Source organism: Malurus melanocephalus, unplaced genomic scaffold, assembly GCF_030028575.1.
Source record: "Malurus melanocephalus ecotype Western Australia unplaced genomic scaffold, MMel_1.1 scaffold_114, whole genome shotgun sequence".
Taxonomy (NCBI): domain Eukaryota; kingdom Metazoa; phylum Chordata; class Aves; order Passeriformes; family Maluridae; genus Malurus; species Malurus melanocephalus.
Genome location: NW_026623346.1, coordinates 763,608 through 784,373, shown reverse-complemented (window position 1 = coordinate 784,373; position 20,766 = coordinate 763,608). Strand labels below are relative to the sequence as shown.

General features: G+C 39.7%; 1 protein-coding gene across 4 annotated transcripts in view; it reads right to left on the bottom strand.

Annotated features, from left to right (window-relative positions):
- Positions 1 to 1,315: 1,315 nt before the first annotated feature.
- The window catches only part of TUB (TUB bipartite transcription factor), a 75,487-nt gene continuing 56,036 nt past the window's right edge, over positions 1,316 to 20,766 (bottom strand). For all 4 annotated transcript variants that reach the window (XM_057369689.1, XM_057369690.1, XM_057369691.1 and 1 more), the window contains 4 exons: positions 20,331 to 20,445; positions 15,305 to 15,403; positions 14,741 to 14,912; positions 1,316 to 13,897 (listed from right to left, as the gene is read on the bottom strand). In XM_057369689.1, the coding sequence (XP_057225672.1) occupies positions 13,764 to 13,897; positions 14,741 to 14,912; positions 15,305 to 15,403; positions 20,331 to 20,445 (520 nt within the window). In that variant the 3' untranslated portion in view covers positions 1,316 to 13,763. The remainder of the gene's footprint in view (positions 13,898 to 14,740; positions 14,913 to 15,304; positions 15,404 to 20,330; positions 20,446 to 20,766) is intronic.

Sequence of the window (20,766 nt, the reverse complement as noted above, 5' to 3'; positions counted from 1 at the left end):
CCCAGCCCCATTTTGTGTCCCAGCCCAATGAACCCAGCCCTCAGAACCAGTCTGGGTCCTGGATTATGGGTCTGGCCTCACCACCTTTGTTCCAATGTGCCAGATGCAATTGTTCCAAATGTACTGATAATCCACATTACCACAGGAAAGTGAATTTGTGTTGAGCAGGAGCTGCTCGTGATGGCCATCATTCTGCTGAGCTGCCACTCCAGGGGGAGATGCCCAATCCTCTTGGCACACTGTTAATGCATGCTCTTGGATTACCTTGTTTTGTACCAGACATTTTCTCCCAGTGTTGYGAAACCTCTTCCAGAGTTGCAAAACCTCAGTCAACTCAATTCTTAATGCTGGGTCTATTTCCATGGTTTCAAGCACTAAGAGGAACTTGAACCCCCTTTTCACAAGAAAAACAAAGACCTGAACTCCTGTGCCTTACAAGGACTCTAATCCCTTGTACCTGAGGAGCTGTTAAAGCTCCTTTTAACCCCTGTGACAGAGCTAGGGGCTTCGGATTTCCTTGCAGCAGGGGCAGGAGAGAATGGTACTAATGCAGGTTGGCTGTGTGGTGTCAGAGAACCTCAAGAGCTCAGCCCTGACTTGTGGATGGCCTCGGCAACCTCTCCCCAGGAACCAGTAAGTGCACTCTGAATGCAGCCAGCCATGCCTCATGCTCAGACTGTAACATTTCCTTTTCTCCCTTTGCCTCAGCTTTCCCCTCTCTGAAACGGAAATGAGGAGCATTTTAGAAAAGGACCATCACATGTGTGTGTCCAGCTTTCTCAACTATTAATTGCTCATTTCTAATAGAGAACATTCRTAATTTGAAATAGAGCTTAGCTGAACAAATTAGGATTCTCAAAGAACTTCTATTAAGTGCTTAAATCAAAATCATAGGTTAGAACATCAGCAAACCTGGGAATTTGAGAGAAAGTCATAGAAGCCCAGGTGGAAGCAGTCAGGCTCTTTGAAAGCACATGCTCCTTTACTTGTGATGTTTCCCACCTGACAAATGAAATGGCTGTACTTTTTGTTAAAGCCAAAAGAAGCAGCCCATGTGTTCTTAAAACAAAATGATAAAACTAGGTTTTAAACCCCACAAACTCAGCTTAGTTCTTAGTTCTCCCTGGATATTTGAGAATGTTACAGATCGTTTCAGGCAGATCATGAAATCAGGAAAAAAGCAAAAAGTAAGATCCTCACTAGTCCCAAAAATACTCTAAAGAGCATTAGTTATCAAATAGTATTCAGAACATAATATTCAATATATAAGAAGTTTATAACCTGTTTGCCTTAGCAATTTAGTGTACATATGCTGGATTTTTTATTTTCCAGCTAAAAAAATTATGCTTACCTTTGGGAACACAGAACTGTCTAGTGCAATAATCTTCTATTTAAATATTTACTTGCACATCCTAATAAAAATACTGTTTCTAGCCTCATGTATCACAAACACTGGACAAGAAAACCCAGGTAAGAGTTAAAAATTACCTGTATTTCAGCAGTTTTATACTGACTATGTATTTCAAAGCAAATGAATGCAACCCCAGATCAGACTGAGCATCCCAAACACAGCTGGAAAGGTTGGCATGGTCAAATGATTTTTCTCAGCTTTGGAGCTTCAGCAGTTTTTGTGGGGGTAGATTCYTAAAGAGCAAATTGATACCTCTTGTTTTTCTCAGTGATCTTCCTGGGATGGCTTAGATTGTGCTCACAGACTACACCTCCTCTCTGTTGGGATCAAACACCTGCCAAGGTGCAAGAGCCTTTGACAGAGCAAATTGTCAAAATACAGCTTGAATGGCACAGGAAACTCATGTTAAATAACTCCACTGGAAGTAATTTATTGAAGTGTTGCTGATCTTGGGTAGGAAAAGACATTGTTGTTTCAAACAAATATTTCTGCAYAGTGTTCTGTATTCACACACTGGAGCCTCTATGACATACACCAGGTTAATTATGTGAAAACACAAAACTCAGTCATTGCAAATACTGGTAAATAMATACCAGTTTTATTACTATTAATATTTACTCCAGAATACCAAAGAGTTTCTTTAAAAAATTTCATTTGTAAAAGCACATTCTTGAAGGTTTATCTACAACTCTCTAAAAGTCTGAACAAAAAGGAGATGCCTGACTCCCCGAAACAGGCCAAGAMAGTCTTGTGTGCTAACAAGTGAAAAAACACGTCTGGTTAAATGGTCGTTCTCATGATTAGGTCATTTTTTATCTTTTTTTTATATATTCCATTCTTTAAACCCCATAAAATATAAAGAAAATATAGACCATAACATATTCAAAGTCTACTGTATAACATCAGTTTATTTAAGAAAGGCAGAGATGAGTCAGAAAATGTTTACTGTGGGAATTAAAAAAAAAGAAAATTAAAAACCCTAATTAATCTGCTTTTTCATTTTCTAGGGACCTAAACATTCATGTAGCACATTTTCTACTTCTTGAAGTTTAAGTAAACAAGTCAAAACAAAGGTTATTTTTCTTTACAGGCAGATACAGYCTCAACATGTTCTAAAATGTATATTTCTACTGCTGCTCCCAAATGATGGACCTTTCAGGCTGTCATTAATTGGATGAAGACTGTAAATTGGAAAGGACAAAATCAGCTCAGCTGATTCTGAGGAACTCTCAGAAATGAACCACCTCAAGAGCATGTACTTTCTGAGATACTTCTAAAGGTGAAACAAATTATAAAACATCCTCCACAGGTATTTTTTTGTTTTGTTTCTCTGCTCTTGAGATAAGAAATTGTTCAAAAGGGAGAAACAAAAGCCACACTCTTGTGATCATAGGGTAGAATTTGATTCACTGTATGGATCAATCCCACTGAAAAGTCAGCTCAAAGGAAAAGCAGATGGCTTTCTCTAATAGATAYGGACACTGACATAAAAAGCATAAGAGGGAACTTTTTTTTAATATTTTCAACAAAAAAAAATCACTTGTTCAAAATTATTTCAAGAGGTTTCAAATAACTGACTCTTTTAGAGATATTTTGCAATAATTAACACTAAGGCAAATTCATATCATGGTTTATGCTGTGACTGTGACTAAAGGAGTATTTTTAAGACTGTATCCATATTTATATTTGTGTGCACACATGTTTGCACATCTAAGCCTGGGTAAGTCATAATTGAAACCCACTATACCCTTAATACTGAGAATCCTGCTGGACATGTATATACGTCCCCTTTAAGCTTTGTATACAACTGTTAGATGACCTGATTTTCCTGTCAATAAGCACAGGATTTTAATTTGAAATAAACTTAGTTTCAATCACAGAAAATGTTTACACTTTTAAGATACTAAAAATGAACAAAGCTCCAMTATTTATCTTTTTCATACATGTCTTTCAGTAAGCCACTCTTAAGAGGTTTGTTTCTTACAGACATTGTTTCTTAGGGAAACTCCCTGTGTAATTTGCTAGTTCTTGTGCAGGTTCACAAGAATTTTATCCCTTAAATCATGGACAAGGTTTTGTTTTTCTAAATGCCCTTGGAGCTGCAGTAATGACATCACTGAATTCGGCAGCACATTTAATAGAAAAGATGGACTTTTTTGCCTCTAGATATTCTAGATTCCCTCTGAGTGTCAACAAGTCTTCATGGGGTGTATGTAAGAGCAAATTTTGGCCTCCCAATTTTCTGAAGTGTTCATGCCGGTAGTGCCCAATTTGTGTGATCCAGCTAAACCCACTTCTAAACAAAGACGGACAAGAAGACATGAGGAATCTGGCAGGGACACACAAGTGTGGCATTATGGAGACACAACAGAAGTTAGAAACATACACTGGTTACACCAGCAGRCTTGGGATTAGGCCTGAAATGGTAAATGGGTGAAAATGGCATCGTGAAGAAATCTGCACATAAATCAAACCAATGGTATGGGCAGTTCTTACCAATACAACAGCACAAGCAGTGACCATCAGTCTATCAAACACTGAAATCCATGACTCCCTCTCAGCAATGCCAGGCAGYGTGCCCATTCTCTGGCAGGAAATCACCCTCCTGGTGTTCCCAGCACATCCCACTGCCTGGCCTGCACGCTGGAGTTCCTCCACATCTGCAAATGGAGCTTGTTTGCACTTTGGTTTGCTTCTCTGCAACTGCACTCCTTGGATGCTGTGCTGCCTTCTTCTGGGTTCAGGGCTCAAAATAGTGCAAATATAACAGAAAGGTGTTATCTTATATGCAATGCAAACACAAATTCAAGTAACTTAAGGAGCCACAGGTCCCAGTTTTTGCCTTCAGGAGGAGCTCTTTCTTCAGGATTGGGAGAGCTGTAATTTAATGGCTTCRGTTCAACATTTCCTCTGCTAAGCTTCCATGCATGTCTCTGCAGCCGTGTCCTCTGACTGGTGACTGACACACAAGGTAGGGGACAGCACACAGGGACAGACAGACAAGCACTGTGACAGAGCAGGGTGACAGTGAGCGTGTAGGAGCTGCATTGCTCCGTGATAAACCCGCTGTGTGTGCTTTTCTGATATGGTGGCTGCTTGCATGAATACTAAGAGGGGCTCTCATCCTCCAGATCCAGGCAGATAGAAATGAAGAAGAAAAAGAGAAAGGAAGATTATTTTCTGAGAAACAAGCAAACCCTCTGATGGGCACTGTAAAATAAACCCAGCTATTCTGGCATCATTTACATCATGCTCCTAGAGTCAAGCTTTGCTATACTAGTAAAGCATCCTGGCATCCACAAAATCCCAAAAAGAAAGCAGACTGTTGTCAGGAAGCCCAAATTCATCATACAGGTGGCAATAAATCAGAGAGTGCTGAAAATTACTGCAGTAGGAAAACTAATTGGGAAATGTGGGCTCTACCATGCAGGTGCTGAGCTTTGAGATACAATTCAGAAGCCAAGAAATGTGGTACAGTAGTCCAAAGTGCCACCCAGAGAGTGCAGAGGGGTGAATGCCTTTACAAATATTCACCAGGGCTTGGTCAGAAACCTGCTCAGCACTTTAAAATTCCCCCAACGACCTTGAACTGCCCAACTTGATGAATACCCAGGTGGAGGATTACACAATCAGAACTGAATGCCATCCTACTTCAAAATGAGAACATATACACAGGGATTTAACACACTTTAATTCAAAGATATTGACTTTATAGAGTTTTTACTGACTCAGTGTTCTGGAGTGTCCCCATATGGAAAAACCTGTACATGTTTGAAAAAAAGAGAAAGTTATAGATGGGGTAGGGGAAAAAAAAAAAAAAACCAAAACCAGGCAGCTTGAAACAAATCAAGGAATTGCAGTAACACAGATTACCAAGAAGCTGAAGGGCATCTATTATCTTCAAGAAAGCATTTGAATTGATACCAAATAGAAATGCAACCTTGTGGACTTGTGCAGTGTAGTCCAAAAGACAAAATAACCAGTGCTTTTGCAAACAGGGGTTTTGGGATTTTTTGGAAAAGAAACCAACAAAAAAACCCTTGTCATAGTGACACTTACAGTGTCACTGAACTCAGTAACTCTTGAGAATTCATAAGTTAAAGAACTGTATCCCACAATCAGCTTTTTGAGATGATATTGTTACAAATCTTGTAAGGGTACACATCACTCTGCAATGGTACTTTTAATCAGAAGTTAGAATTAACAGCACACAGAATTTCTGTCTTTTCAGACTACCTTATAAAACATTGACTCCCCAGCTAAACATAGTTAGGAATGAAATGGAGCCCCAGTGGCTTTTTTACTTAGGAAAACTCAGTGGGCTTTATTTAAAAACTTTGCTGAGCAACTTCTCAGTTCCTGACACTTGCTCAGCATTCTCATGTTTGTTTGGAGTCAGTCATTCTCACAAATTAATTTGCATGAAACTTGATTTCAGTGCAACTTAATTGACTGAGGAGTTACATGGTTTGTTTTTCTGCTATTCCAAATTGAAGTGAAACAGTTTAGTCTTTAGGATGAAGTTCAAAACAGAGACCCTCTGTCTACCAGTGCTCACCTATGGTAATTGTGGGAGTAATAAGGAATAATAACATTCCTGATTGGCAAAGAAAGCCTTCTACCAATCCAAGCACATAGCACTAAGTGTCAGTGATGAAAAGTTTGTATTTTTAGTATCAAATACCAAAACTCCACATGTAAGGCAGCAGGAAATGAGACAGCTTTACTAGAGAACATTGCTCTGTTTGCATTCAGCATTGAAGTACTGCCCTTCAGAAAGAAGCGTAGTGGTGCACAAACCTGCAACATCATAAGGCAAAACCWAAGGAAAGCATATTATTTTATAATATGCTGAGATATATATGTGTATAAATAAAAAATGTAATAGCTATGTTATGTTTTTCCAGCRGGAATATCAAGCACTGCTCACAGGACAACTGAGGAAATTGCTGGAAAAAGCAGCTGCCTCTCAGCTAAACCAACTTGGTACACCTAGAACTACTTCAAAGAGCTTTATTTGAGCTTAGACCACATCTTTGAAAGCATTTTTAAAATAGCTAAAAAATGTTTAAAGATRCATCAGGATCAATACAGTTCTACTTCTAGCCAGCAAGGACAGGAGAGTCTCCCTAGGGAAGAAAACAGGATGGTAATAATTGGGTTATCTTCTGCTGGCCCAGACTGGAACTAAGACTTCGTGTTATGAGGTGYCAGGGCTCACAAATTTGTTTGAACACTAAACTTCATAGCATGTCAAAGGCTGAACTTAAAGATCCTGGAGGCCTTTTCCAACCTTACTGATTCCAAAGCCCACCCAACACACTCTGATTTTGTGTACTGGTGAGATTTTCTGCACTGGCAAAATAAGCAATCTCATGACATAATTTCCCAACACGTCAAGACTCAGTGTCAAGATTACGCTTACCTAAACAGTAGGCATAGACTTAAAAAAAAGGAATTTAAAATTCAAAGGRAGTGAAAATATTCCTGCTGTTATTTGGTAAGTCAGCATAGGAAAGGTACACGATTTCTTACTTGAAGTTAAAGAGTGCCTAAAAAAAACCTACGTCCTAAATGTGAGCTTAAACCTCAAACCAAGCTTGAGTAAAGAAAATTTTGAACAAATAATCTTGCAATTTAATCCAAATGGTAAGCATTGAAATCAGTTGGATTTTAATGTTAAAATTTATAAAAATGTTTATAAATTACATTCTGGCACTTTGAAAGGGTTCACTTAATAAATTACTAACACTTTTAATGGCATTGTGCCAACTGGGACAGCCTCAGTAGGAAGGCAGAGATACAGGGTGAAATGTGAGAAACACTGTAAACATCCTAACTGAGTATAAAGGTAGTCATAAATCATGAGGCTCATTGTTTTTTAATCAGATGTGCATGACAGAGTCAAGTGGGCAGTAACAACAGTTCTGAACAACTGAGTCACATCCAAGGGAAAAAAGAACCCAAACAAAAAGGCAATTTGCTGCACAATTGCTGAGTGTCTCAGTTTGCTACATAAAAGCATAAATAGGTGGTTGTATTAACTGAACCTCTGCAACGAGTTCAGGAACCACAGTTTTAAAACAACTGATGGTGGCAAGTAAAACACAACCAACAACACTGTGAGAATGGAAAGTGCATYGGATGATTTGCCCTTACCAGTTTTTTTGCACTTTTAGTAATCAAAAATAATGCAAGGTAAAAAAACTGAAGCTGCACTGAAGTCATTGACAAGATTTCCATAGAATTCAACAGCATCAASACTTTATCCTAAAAGATTGTTTAATTACTTGGTTTCTACACAGGTAGCAGAAAACTTCCTATTTTGGTTCCTTCGGGGAGCATTAAATCGGGTTCTGAGCACCCCTGCCACCCAGCAGCCTCAAAGCACTCCTGGCAATCCTCTCAGCAGAACAGAGACAGATGTGGCCAGGCCAAAAACTGAGAGTTGCACTCAASTCCTTGGAACAGAGGCACAAAGAGGTTCCAAGATTTGCACAGAGTCAGCTGCGTTAGAGCCCAGGTGACCCAATCCCCCCAGCCTGTATGCTATCAGYCTAGAAGACTATGTTGATTTGCACACAGATTTTGACTCTGCAGGACTTTTTTTGGCCTGTACCCAAGCAGAGAATAAATCATGACTATCCAAGGTACTTGCTAGGTTCTGACTCTCGAGTAGGACTTTGTAACAGTTCATGTACTCAACAAGCTTTTGTCAGACTGATTTTCAAACTGCTATTGCAGACTTAAACCATGATAAGCTTCCAGTGTTACTGTATAATCCAATTATGATGTGAATAGGGAAGGTTTTTCTCAAAAATTTAAGCATAATTTTTCTGAACAGTGTCCTCTTCCTAGAGCCATTTAGCAAACCAGAGTACTGGTTCCATTAAAGAGTTTCACGAAAGCCAGTTAATTCAAGTCTTCTCAGTGAAGATATAGACAAACACACCCTTACGGAAAAAGGGGAATCGAAAATGTATAGGCAGTTAAATAAAATACAACATACAAAATAAGTTTTAATGCATTTTCATCCAATATACAGGCATTTGTGAGTATCAGCTACTGAGCTATAGTTCATAGCAAAACACCAAAGCATTGAGATAGTTGTGCAAATTCTTTTCTTAGTTCCTTGGCAAGCAACAAAAAGAGCTGAAGAATATCTACATAATTATTTCAAACACATAGAGCAGAACCCTGGAAGGTGCTTTTTGTACAAGAGGAACAACAGGAACCTGATTTCATTAAGGAGCACATACAAGAGAATCCTGCACCTACAGTTAGATTAAATCGACTGCAAGATTTATATGTATAAAACTACTTTATTCTAGTAGTCAAAATGAAGCCTTTTGAGAAATCTGAGTCATCAGCCCATAGTTCTAATAAAGGTGACTGCTGTGCTGTCCTTAATTGCCAAGCAAAGATATTTGATTGGTGAGCACGGGCTTCTGTAAAGCCAGAAAAAAATCTCATAAATGATGTTTTAGGAGAGCAGTGGGATAGTATGGGGCAAGGAGTTAGAATGCCACAAGATCAAACCCAAAATCTTCCCTCTGACACCTGCAATACATTAGGAGAAACCTTCTCTGCCCAGAACACCAGGCAACCCCCTGTCCTGTCCTAGCAAAAAAAAAAAAAACAAAGACAAAATAATCTGATACTGGTCTCGTCATAATTCCTTCAGGGCAAAGGAATCCCCATCCTTGATTTATCCTTATGTGTAATCAGTAATTAATTAATAATAAAATTTGTAAAAATTTGTAAGAKAAAAGAACTGGGAATGATTTTCCACAGTAAGGACTGGAACAATTTTCTTATTTTTAAATGGGCATTACTCAGGTAGGGGTAAGGTTTTTATAACAGAAAAATAGGTCTAATGCCCTATACTTTTAGAGGTCACACTGGTGTCTCTGCTTGTTTAAAGCTCCTCCCTTGTTCATCACAAGGGAGCAAAACTCAGAAAGCTTGAATTGATGGCATTGGTTCATCATGATTAATAAAACTGTGGTGACATTTGACTCCACAATATTTTCCAACCGTGCAGGCATTAGATTTTATTACAGAGCCCCTTTTGCTCCAACTCCTTCAGCTCTAGGACCTCATAAGGACAGCCAGCTGGGAACTCCAGCACTATTGTAAGGCAATTTGAATAGCAAGAGTTTTGCCCAGTAATTATTACAAAACCATTCTCACTTTTTTTTTAACATCAGAATTTGCAACAAGAGCCTACAATATTACTATTTTATGTGCCATATATTGTCCTACAAAAGGAGCAGAATGATGCCTAGCTTCTAAAAAATAAACTATTTCAGGCCACCAACATACTTCAGCTCACAAAATCACTTTCAACCTTTTGAAAAAAAAAAAAAAGGAAAAATAAGGCAGCACTACAAAGGGAATCTAACAGCCTGCCTTCAGGCTTGTGGACAGCTCTACTCATTGATTTGCAGCCAATGGTTTGGAAACTGTTTACTGAGAAAAATTCTGATTATCTGTTAGGCAAGCTTTTTTATCTGCTACCTTTTAATGTGTTAATTTACTCCACTGAAAAGCCAAAGRGCCAAATTCCCCCTCTGATAAGGCTTCTATTGTAGGAGCATCACTGAATGTGCACCAAAGGCATTATTCATCTGCAGAGAGATCACTGAGCAATATTGTCAAACACTTTTGAGCTGCACATCCTTGAAGAGCAGATAAAGGAATTGTGAAGAGAATGAGAAGGAACAGAACATCAGAGATGAAGAAAATTAGATAAAGGGCCAGGAAGAAACTGTTTGATGTAAACAGAGTGACAAGTTAGATTAAGAACTCTCATTAAAGCATGCACTATTTRCCCATAAGCAATTCAGGCAAGGGATTTGTTTACAACTCTGCCAAAATCAACAGCAGATGCAAAAAATTATCAATATTTGGATTTTAAATAATACTAAATCTACTGTATCCAAACATTCACTAAGACTGTGTGAAGGAAATACAGCTTGGGGCCGTTCTATTCTTTGTCACACTGAGTAAACAAGGTTATGCCCTGTTGCACACTGAATGCAGGCCCAGCAGAAGGTACTAACAGGACTGGACCAATAACTACTCCTTGGTTACTTTAGTGTGGACATGTCTCTGAAAATACTTATTAGGACCAAGATTTTATTACTGATGTGGAAGAAAATGTACCTTTCTGAGGAACATTTTAGGTATGACTCTATGCTAAGACAAAACCTGGTTTGACTTGTTACCAAGTCAGGAGAACAGAATTTAGAGATGTGCTGGAAAACTTGCAGTGTCACCTTGCACGTGACCTTCACCAGAAAATATCCAGCAAAAATTATCCATCAGAAATTATACAGATTCAAAATTAAAAGTAACTGCTTCCAGAGAAGATCGTGAAAGCCAAGTGAATCAAACCCAGTACCTTGCTCAAGCTCAAGCTTTTTTTTAATAGTGAAGAATTAGGGTTTTGGCAAAGGCCATTAGGAACAAACCCTATTCTAACTGAACCAGATTTAATGAGAGTTCCTCATTCCTTAGTCCCTTAGTCCCAGGTTAACATCCCCCTCTAGTGACCTCAATTTATTGTGGGGCGTTTTTCCCTCAGCAGCTCACTGGCTGATGGCCCTGCACGATTCTGTTAAGGTGATGGGAATTTGAGTAACCACTTTCCTCCTGGCATGGTTACAAGTTAAAAAAAATACCTGGCTGGGAAGAACATGCAGTGAGAGTGAAGTTACACAATGTGCTGGCAGCAAAACTGTCCCAAGAAGCTGAACTCGCTGCCTTTCCCCAGCTCCTCATTCTCACCCTTGTGCAGGAGTTCACTGCACATGAGTTTCCTTTCATGCCAGTTCCCTGGGGGGTCATGATGTGAGTCAGACCATTGTTACGATCTGTGTTAAAAATAACCCTTCCTAAACCAAGTCCCCTGCTAAAGCCAGCAGATTGTGTATTTGCACAAGTCACAGTTCCTTTGACACAGTGTTGTGCACAGAGAGGCAAAAAACTGTGTCAGGTGCCACTTTCTCAGGCTCTAAAGAAGTGTGTGACTGGCAAGGCACAGAATTCAAGCCATGCAGATTCAACCATTCCCATGCTGCAGAGTTCCTGAAATCCACGTGGCACCAAAATGCCAGCAGTGGGAATTCCTGACTGGTTTTGCAGGAGTCCAAACAAAAAATTCTCGTGGTCACTGGAGCTGGCTTCTAAAGGCTGACATAAGGTAAGCAAAGGCCTAAGGGCCTTCTCTGTTAAATCCAAAGTGAGATGACAGATGGGGATGTGACATTGTGGGAAACCACCAGCTACAGAGAAAGACAAAGCACCCATGTGCAAAGCCAAAATATCACCCTGCAGCTCGTGACTCAGCACTGCGATTCTTCATTGAGGGAACTGACGCTCATTTCTCTCAAACAAAAGGTGTCTTTCCATTTTATACTATCGCATGGAAAGACTTCTTGCAAAAAGATGTGGGGRAAAAAAAAGACAGAGCTTCCTGTTAATTAAAGATAATAATTGACAAGCTGAGTCTATCAACAAAACACTGTTTAMAGCCAGCAGACTTTTTTCCCCATAGATTGCTTAAAAGATTAGAAAAAATGCTGGCAATTATGTATTTTCATCTCTTATCTGAAATTTCTTTGTATACTGAGAAAGAGACCTGAAGGCAAAGGTGAAGAGAGCAGATTTCTTTTGTTAGTTGAAATTAACAGTCCAAATGGCACAAMCTTAAGGAGAGCTTTATGGCCCATCCCCAACAGTCAAAAAGGACCCATCAACTATGAGACAATTGGATTTGATCTCATTTTTGCATTGCATAATCTCTGGTTGTACAGTGCAAGAGTTTATAAGGAATAAAAAGGAGGGCCTGAATACACACAGTATAAAACACAGCTACTACTTCACTCACATTTCAACGTCCTTCTGATGAACACACAAATTCTATTACTCTTTTGCCATTTTGGACAACATTGTACAGAACAATGGCAGCAAAACCATTATTTTTAAAGATGTCTTACAATGTGCTTTTGAGTTGCAGCTCCTGGCTTTTGAAATGTTCAAGAGAGAAGATAATAATGACTTGTTCTTTACTTGTGTTTTGAAATGGTATTTGCTTCTATATTCCAGATAAATCAGAAAAAAAGGAAACACAAAATCTGCATTATTTTAAACTATTCTGTGTCCTGCCAGTGTCTCATTTGTATGCAGCATACACTAGATTTGCCTAGAAGGATTTAGCTCAGTAGCTGGCACGTTTACATCAGAGAACAACATACAGTTTCAATCGATTTCAAGCATTCTGACAATGGGAAATAAATATGAAAAGTGGTTGTTGCTCAAAGTTCAAAAAATGCAATCGACAAATTGTAAAAGCGCAAAAGGCCAGACAAATTTAATAAAATATTTCCATTTACCTTCCTCAGCTTTACACAGCCTGTTCCAAATAATAAGATTCTCTGCAGAGCGCCTTTATCCAACTGTTTATATCACTTCATACAAAATATGTGTTTGAATTACCACAGCAATACAAGGATATAAATTCCCAGCCCACAAAATGCCAAATTCAACATAAGTTATGCTTTCTTGGCATCTAGATGTTTTCCTTTTCTGTACTGCAAATACATTTTCATTTGAAACAAATTAAAAAGCATGATGTTAAAACATAATGACAGCTTAGAATTCAAGTGACTTGTGCAACATTATTTTGTGCTTTCTACTTCTCCATTTCCTCCTACTGCAATTAAAATTCATCATGCCCTACTACATGTACAATAGCAATGCATCAAGTTCAGTCCAGTAGAGGTTTTCAACCTTCACACTCAGCTTTATACTACATGAGATCCTTGCACAATCAAAAAAAAAAAAAAAAAAGTGCATCTTTTTTCCTCATCTTTCTCTTACACTGGATGATGTGAAGCTCGGATTAGTTGATGCAGGAATGCAACCTTGAGGTACGATTGCAGCCTTGGAATGATTCTTAAATGTAAAAAGAAAGTTTTGGAGCACTCACGCCCTTTCTGGGTTTTAAAAAAAGACACCACTGTTGTAGTGCTACTGGAGCCATGGTACAGTACATCATGGCACACATCCATAATGTAACCAGGGACATGAGAGACAACTCCTATTTACAAAAACTTGATGTCACTTCCAGAAAAATATGAAAAAAAAAAAAAAAAAGGAAAGTATGATTTCCTGAATGTCCTGAATTTTTAGAAGATTCTTTTTACTTTCTCTTCAGCAACAAAGTGGTCCTCCACAACTGCATTTTTCCCTGACCTTTTTGAGTACGGACCATAAGCGACACCAGCAGGAATTGGGAATCATATGGCAAACTGCTTCCTTTGAGAGGATGCTCACCCACGCCCCTTTACTCACAAGCCAGCTTGCTGTCAAAACTGGAAAGGGCAATGGCAAAGGCTTGTAGTGCACACATTGGGTAGCTGTAGTCCATGGTGAACACGTCCTCCGCCACGCGGCCAAACTGCATCACGATATAATCAGCTGCAGGGAAGGGCACAAGAGGCAACAGAGTTACTTCTTGCAGCCCTCACTACATAAGTGTGCATCCAACGCTACCCTCTGTCCCAGGTCAACRAAATACCAACCAAACATGCTCACTCATCAAACCTCGCAGCACTTATTCATGCAAGTGGATGTGCTGATGGCAGAGGGAGAAACAAGGATAGCTTCAGTGATAAAGGGTTGCAAGAYTTGTTACTGTCCAAAAAAACCCATGCAAAAAGTAATTTTTATAAGCACAGAGAGAAGATAGCTTCTATATAGGATGCTATACCTCTTATACAGATCTAGTACCAGGTTTCACAYGTAGCAAGAACAGATTAATTCTATTCTCACATAACTTCGGGCAAGTGGATAAGAAAGGATAACAGGGGAAGAAAAGGCATGATTGTAATCTAGATCTAATCATACCTCTCCTGTTACAGCATATTCAGAAATTTTTCCCCAATCTTTCTTTGCACTCTGTCAGCAAGAGGAAATCTAAGCCTCAATCACAGCTGGAAATGTTTAATTGCAGAGGCAGGGGGAACTGCTTCACCTTGAAAAGTGCACCAAACACATCCACCAATGTTTCAAATGGAGTGTTGCTCTTGGAGAAAGGCACAGCCWCATTCACCAGTTTCCCATTCCCTGCAGAATACATGGCACTGGAATACCCAAAGTGCTCCAGCTTGCACCCATGTCACAGCCRCATGGCAGAGCAGCACTAAACTGGACCCACAGAACTGAATTAAACCCACTCAGGTGACAACTGTGAGGRCAGAATCCATCCCAGGCTGTGTATGCAGTGCTGTGCCTACACCTTACAGACAGAGCTCTACTTACGATCATTATCATGAATAATTTGGAAGTTTTTCACTGAGGCCTGTGTGACTCGACCATGGAAATTCAGAACATAGGACTGGGTGTCATCATTCCAGACTGGTGTTTTGTTGTGCAGCTCAATGACACTCTCTGTATTTTTGTTCTGCCACCTTGCAAGAAGCGTCTCATGTTCCTGCACACACCACAGATACACACTTCAGTTTAACACACTCACGTGACAAAAAACACATTAACAAGGAAGAAAAAAATCAACAGTCCTGGCTCAAAGACTAAACTCTTACCCTCAACCCTCAATATAGCTTCAATGAATGAAACTGAGAACTCTAAAGATCTAAATGCAAATGTGCATTTGAGTCCTTCCCACAGCTTGAGAAGCGTTTTCTTTGGTTATCAAAATACTTTATTATTTGTAATGCTTTTGTGAGTCACATTAGTAATCACATCCCATTGTTCTCCAATTGTTCAAATATTTTAATAAACTCTAGACTTTCAGAAATGCAAATAAAAACTACCAACTCTACCTGGAAAATAMGGGGTTTAGTGCTAGCTGATGATATGACTTACATTTCGTGGTCTGATGGAAACTCTTTCATGATCCATATTCATTCCTGGTATGATCACACTCATTTTACGAGGTCCTTTAAACCCCAAGACATTTGTTTCCTAAAAGTGTTTAGAAAAGATTTCATCATCTTCTTTATTTTTAAAGTTAATTTCTTCAACAGAGAGACACAGTGGCAGTCCAGGGAACTTATCTGTTAGTCAACTCAAAAAACATCTTGAAACTCCCACCTTCACTGGCACACYAAACATTCTAGCTTTGTCTTAGAAGCTCCGACAACAGGAAAAATGGAAATAGAGAGGTTTCCAAAAACACTCCTAGCACTGGCTGCCAGCAACATTAATACTTTTGGTTTTTTTAATCCCTTTGTTTAAAAAGGATATGAATTAACCAGATTGCTTGGCTACTGCTAGATCCCAAAATAAAGTGGTTGCAACTTAAAAATCATAAAATGCAGTCACACATTTTAATGTGAAACAGAATTAAATTTATGGGACTGGTTCCATTTATTCCAGAGCCAGCACAAAAGCAAACAAAATKCTAGTCAGAGCATCTGTTAGCAGTGCTGTGGTTTCCAAAGTCTTCAGAGATGTTATGCTTAGAGAGGACCATGGTAAAAAAACAAACACATTAGCATGAAGGCAAATTTTCTAGCTATGAAAGCAGGAAAAGTAAGGAAATCACACAGGCAGCAAAATTAAATCCATGGAAAATACAAGTTCTTCCATTCGACATGATCTGTTCTTTCCTGACCAGCTTTTCACAAAAGCACTCCAGCACTGCATTGTCCTCTCAAAACACAACCATTAAAATCTAAACTAGCCTAAAGCTTTATTTCTCTCTGACCCTTTTTTTTCTCCTACAGAAGCAACCAGGGCCAAATATTTCAGTAAGTTATTCTCTGCTTTTGAACCAGAAAAAGTAAAGAGCAATATTTCCCAATCTGCTCAATAAAACCTGATTTTAGCATTAACTCAGTAAATGAAACAGTGACACCTCAAAGTCCATCTCCTCATGTTTTGTGATAGCTTGTTTTTCAGTCACAGGTATTTTTTTCCCCATCTACCATTTGTTAGTGAAGGGCTTTGGAGATACACTGAGGAATCTCAGGAAGAACATTCCCATTGTTCCCAGCAGCATACCACAAGATGCCAAGAACCAGACACCCCTGGGCTCCAGCTGGTATGGCTTTAACACTGGGACGTTTAGAAGTGTCATATCCAGATGTTTCTGATTTTATATTTTTAACTGAAGTGTCCTGAATTTATGGTACACTAAACTTATTAAAACATCTTGACTTTTGCAAGCAAAAATCCGTGCACCTCAACTCACTGGAAACATCTGAAAATACCATCTAAAATACCCACAGCTTTGTCATCATCAGACCTTTGAAATAACTTTGCCTGTTCCAGCAAACCATCTGGAGGTTTTCCACAACTCATTAAAGACTTGCATGCAAGCAAGAAAAATTCTACTGGATTATTTTACTGCATGCTCCCRAAGCAATCCAGGCATATTTATATATCTTCCTAACTCTGCACATTAATGGGAAGATTGTGCCTCTTTTCTGAATCATTTATGTCCCATCCTTTGGCAGAGTAAAACATGTTATCAGTTCAGCTGGTTCTGCATCATGGCAAGATGAAAACTGATATGACTGCCAGATTTTAYAAGTAGGAGAGACTCAGCACAGCAGAGGACAAGTTCTAAGAAAAGATTCATGCTTAGGCTTATTTTCCACTATCTACTGACAATTTTGGGCTTCTCTGCTACGCCTTACAAGCTTTTTTTTCTCCTCAAGCTGCAGTTATGCTATACATAATTAATTTAGATGCTGACTGGTTGAAGACGTTGAAGGTAAAATTAAATAATAGTGCTGAATCACTTCCCTCCCAACAAGCAGAGGAAAAAACAGGACTATGTTCTTTGGGTTTACTCAGAAACACTGAAATTGGTACTTCTGGCACATGATAAGAGAATGGTTCCAGCTGCACATTACCACCATCACCAATTATCCCACACTGTGCTGGCAAATTCTACCCTTTTGCTAAACTCACAGTACCAAACTGAAATTACATAAACATGGAATATGCGAGGAAAATGATTAAAATTATGTTATCTCCTGCCTCCCTCCCTGCTTCTGTTTTATTTCCCTCCTCCACTATTCTCTGTGTAGAAATTCAAGACAACAAACATTATTAGGGGAACATAAACCAAATTCTGATTTCCCACCATTTTAATTCCACTGACGGTCTTGGTTTACACTGGAACACAAGTGYTGTTCACTGGCAGAGCCCGTGTTGGTTCTACCAGGTTACCCCGATTTAAATCAGCTTAGAGTTTAGCCCAGTATTGCTCAGAAGCTGCACTCTCTGCYTCAGCCCATCCACTCAGCCTCACAATGAACTGGGCTGCAAGAACACAGAGCCTCTCCCCAATGTTGCCTTTAAATCTTTACACACTTTCAAACAATTATGTAAGCACAATTATGTTGCTTTAGTGGCAATAGCTGCCACGCTAAAAGCAGCAAGGTGAATATCCCAGCAACTCCCAGCAGATTCCTGACTTTATTACCCCAATTTTCTTGCAGCCACTTCCCTTCCTGGGCTTGTTTCACACAGTGGTGCCTTGTCCTTAATATCTCCTGTAGAAATTTGGGGAAGGCCCAGATCACAGGATGCACAACACCAGAAGAGCACAATGCAAGTGACTGAGGCCTGAGCAGGACACCAAGTCTTATTACTTTTCTGAAACCTGAGTCACACCTCAGATCTCAGCTGAGCTCCCTGCCTGGAACTGGACACAAACTGAACTATGAGACATAGGGATATAAAGGAATCCAGCGAAGAAAATCCTGGTACCAGTGGCACAGTTACACCTCACTGCTCCTGATAAATTTTGCCAACAATTCTGCAATCAGCCATTAGGTGCTGCTGCAGGTTCATTAATATGCTGGGCTGCCAACAGTGGGGGAGAAAAAGAGGTCAACAGCACCTGAGAAAACTCTGTCCTTGCCTAACTCTGTTCCTGCTGCTTGAAACACCTCTTAAGGTGAGCTTCACAAAGAGTCCTCAGCACATTTATCCCACAGTCAGCCACAGACGCATCACCAGTTTCTGCCTATATAAATTAGACCTGCTGAGATGATTAAGTTGGGTACAGTAAGTTGGGTACAGCTTGATCTCCACATGGATACTCGCTCAGATGAGCCGAGAGACAGTGAAAGGCATAGCGGTGCTTTCATAGTATTGTTTTTTATAGCTTTTGCTGCAGAGGAMATCTCAAGGCAGGAATTAAAAGACTGCCTTAAGATAAGGGTGCTTTGGTACTGCTCTTTCTAGCACTCTCTGCTCTGGTTCTGCTGCAGCCAGGAACAATCATCTCACTTCAGCAAACCTGGCTACTTTGAAATGAAATACAATTCCAATTTCCTTTTGTCCTCTGGCCACACCACACCTGCAAGCTTGCTGCCTTTCTCCATTAGTACCAAAATATCAACAGAACAAACAATTTTCTTATACAAATGTACCAGTTTCAAAGTRCTGATTACAAACAGACATAACAAAGCAGCTTATCTCAGATCCATTCTCCAAACAGCGGCCATGGTTTGGTTCTTCCCAACACTCACACTTCTAATTAACTCTGCTGACCACAACAGCTATTTATTTTGGTATTGTTCATCATTCAAGTATCATTTGTTGTTGACTCAAGCAATGCCTAAATGTCTCACATATGTAACTTTTTAAAATTGGGTTTTGTTTCCTTTTTGCCTGGCTCCAGGGAATGCCATCTTATACAAAACAGTAAAAGTACATTTAKCAAACATGCATACATTCTGCTAGGTTTCTATTGAGTCTTCAGTCAGACTGATATCAAATCCTGGAGTTTCTTTCTAAATCCTGCTAGCTGGATTTTTGGAAATTCTCATCATTTCAAATCCAACAGGAATGGAGGTCTCCACCCATAAACCATATGCCTCAATAACAGTACTTGTGAACAAACACACGATCTATACTTTATACAGAAAAACGGCACCCTGAGCAGCAGGAAGAGACCATGCTGGCAGCTAATACTGCCCTCCTTCAGAACTCCCAGCACTTTGCATGGAAATGAATGGCTCTCTGCTTTCCTGCTCATGGAAATCTTCCAGGTGCATTGCTCCCCGCAGCCCAAATTCCACCTTTCTGGGAAAGCATTCTGTGCATTCATGGGGTATGTGGTGGACCTCATCCTGACAGATTTCCAGGCATCCATGATTAGAGCTGGGCAGGAACTTCTCAGAAAAGTAATTTTTGGATATTTTTATCAGCAGTTGTTGATTTATGAAACCAAACTTTCTGTAGCAGTATATGTACCAGTTTTCACTGGAAGGGTTTCTTGAGCACAAATATTTCTGGACAGAAGGAATACTGCCACCAAAAATGTTATTCATGCAGTAATTATGAACCAACAGCAACTGTGTTTCAAGTCTTGATTGTCTGCATTACTCCTAACAAATGCTACTTACTCTCCTGTAAGAGAGAGTAATCAAATTTTGGATTTTGCTTGGGGTTTGCTTGGGTTTTTCTCCTGGTAAAAAGGAGTTTTAGAGTTTTTATGCCAGTCTGTCAGCTAATGCAGACCTAGCTGTCCAGCTACCTATGGTTTGGTTCAGAGAGGCCTCCTCCAAAATGCCATAACAAAAAATCATACTTCAGAGCCGTTWTGCCATGTGCATAACTCCTCCTGGAGTTCAGGAGGCTCCCTCAGGTGGCGCAGGCTATGATCCTACCCCTTCCAGAGGGTTATGTAAGAGCTCCAACACCTTCTTCTCACCAAGGTGAGAACCGGGCAACCCTGYTCAGTGCACAACGTTTTTCACCTCTGCTTTCCACTGAGTCTCCCGCTTTCTCTAGCAGGGATCAGCTGCCTGGTTACATCAAAGTCTGAATGCTGATTTACATAATCATAAGTGAGAAGGAAATTCAGWGTGCTGCTTTAGAAACTGAGCTGCCCTTCCCGCACGCTGCGCCTGTGAGCAGTACTTACATAACAAATAGCAGCTAGCTCCTGACGCAGGGTACTCGCCTCCAGGCTGGATGTTGTTTTCATTGGATTTACTCCATTGTCATAAACTGTAAACTTAGTTCCCATAAGATTTGATCTACCAAAAAAATGGAAAATCCAATGACCATTTGTCAGTAATGCTGCCAGAGACATCTATCCTTTACTGCACTGTGGCTGCAAAGGAAAGACAGAGTACAAAGAGTTGCTCTCTCTCATCCAAGCAACATGGCAACACCTGGATTAAAAGCTAAAATGACAAAAATGGAAAGGTACAGTACAGAAGTGTACACTAAAGGTCCCCTTATCATTATGCTGGAGACTTCTGATAGCATCTTGCACACTAGGAAATTCAAGAAAGCAGTAAGGAAATGCTCGGGTGGGGTTTTGTTGCTTGTCAGCTTGGGTTTTAAAATACACT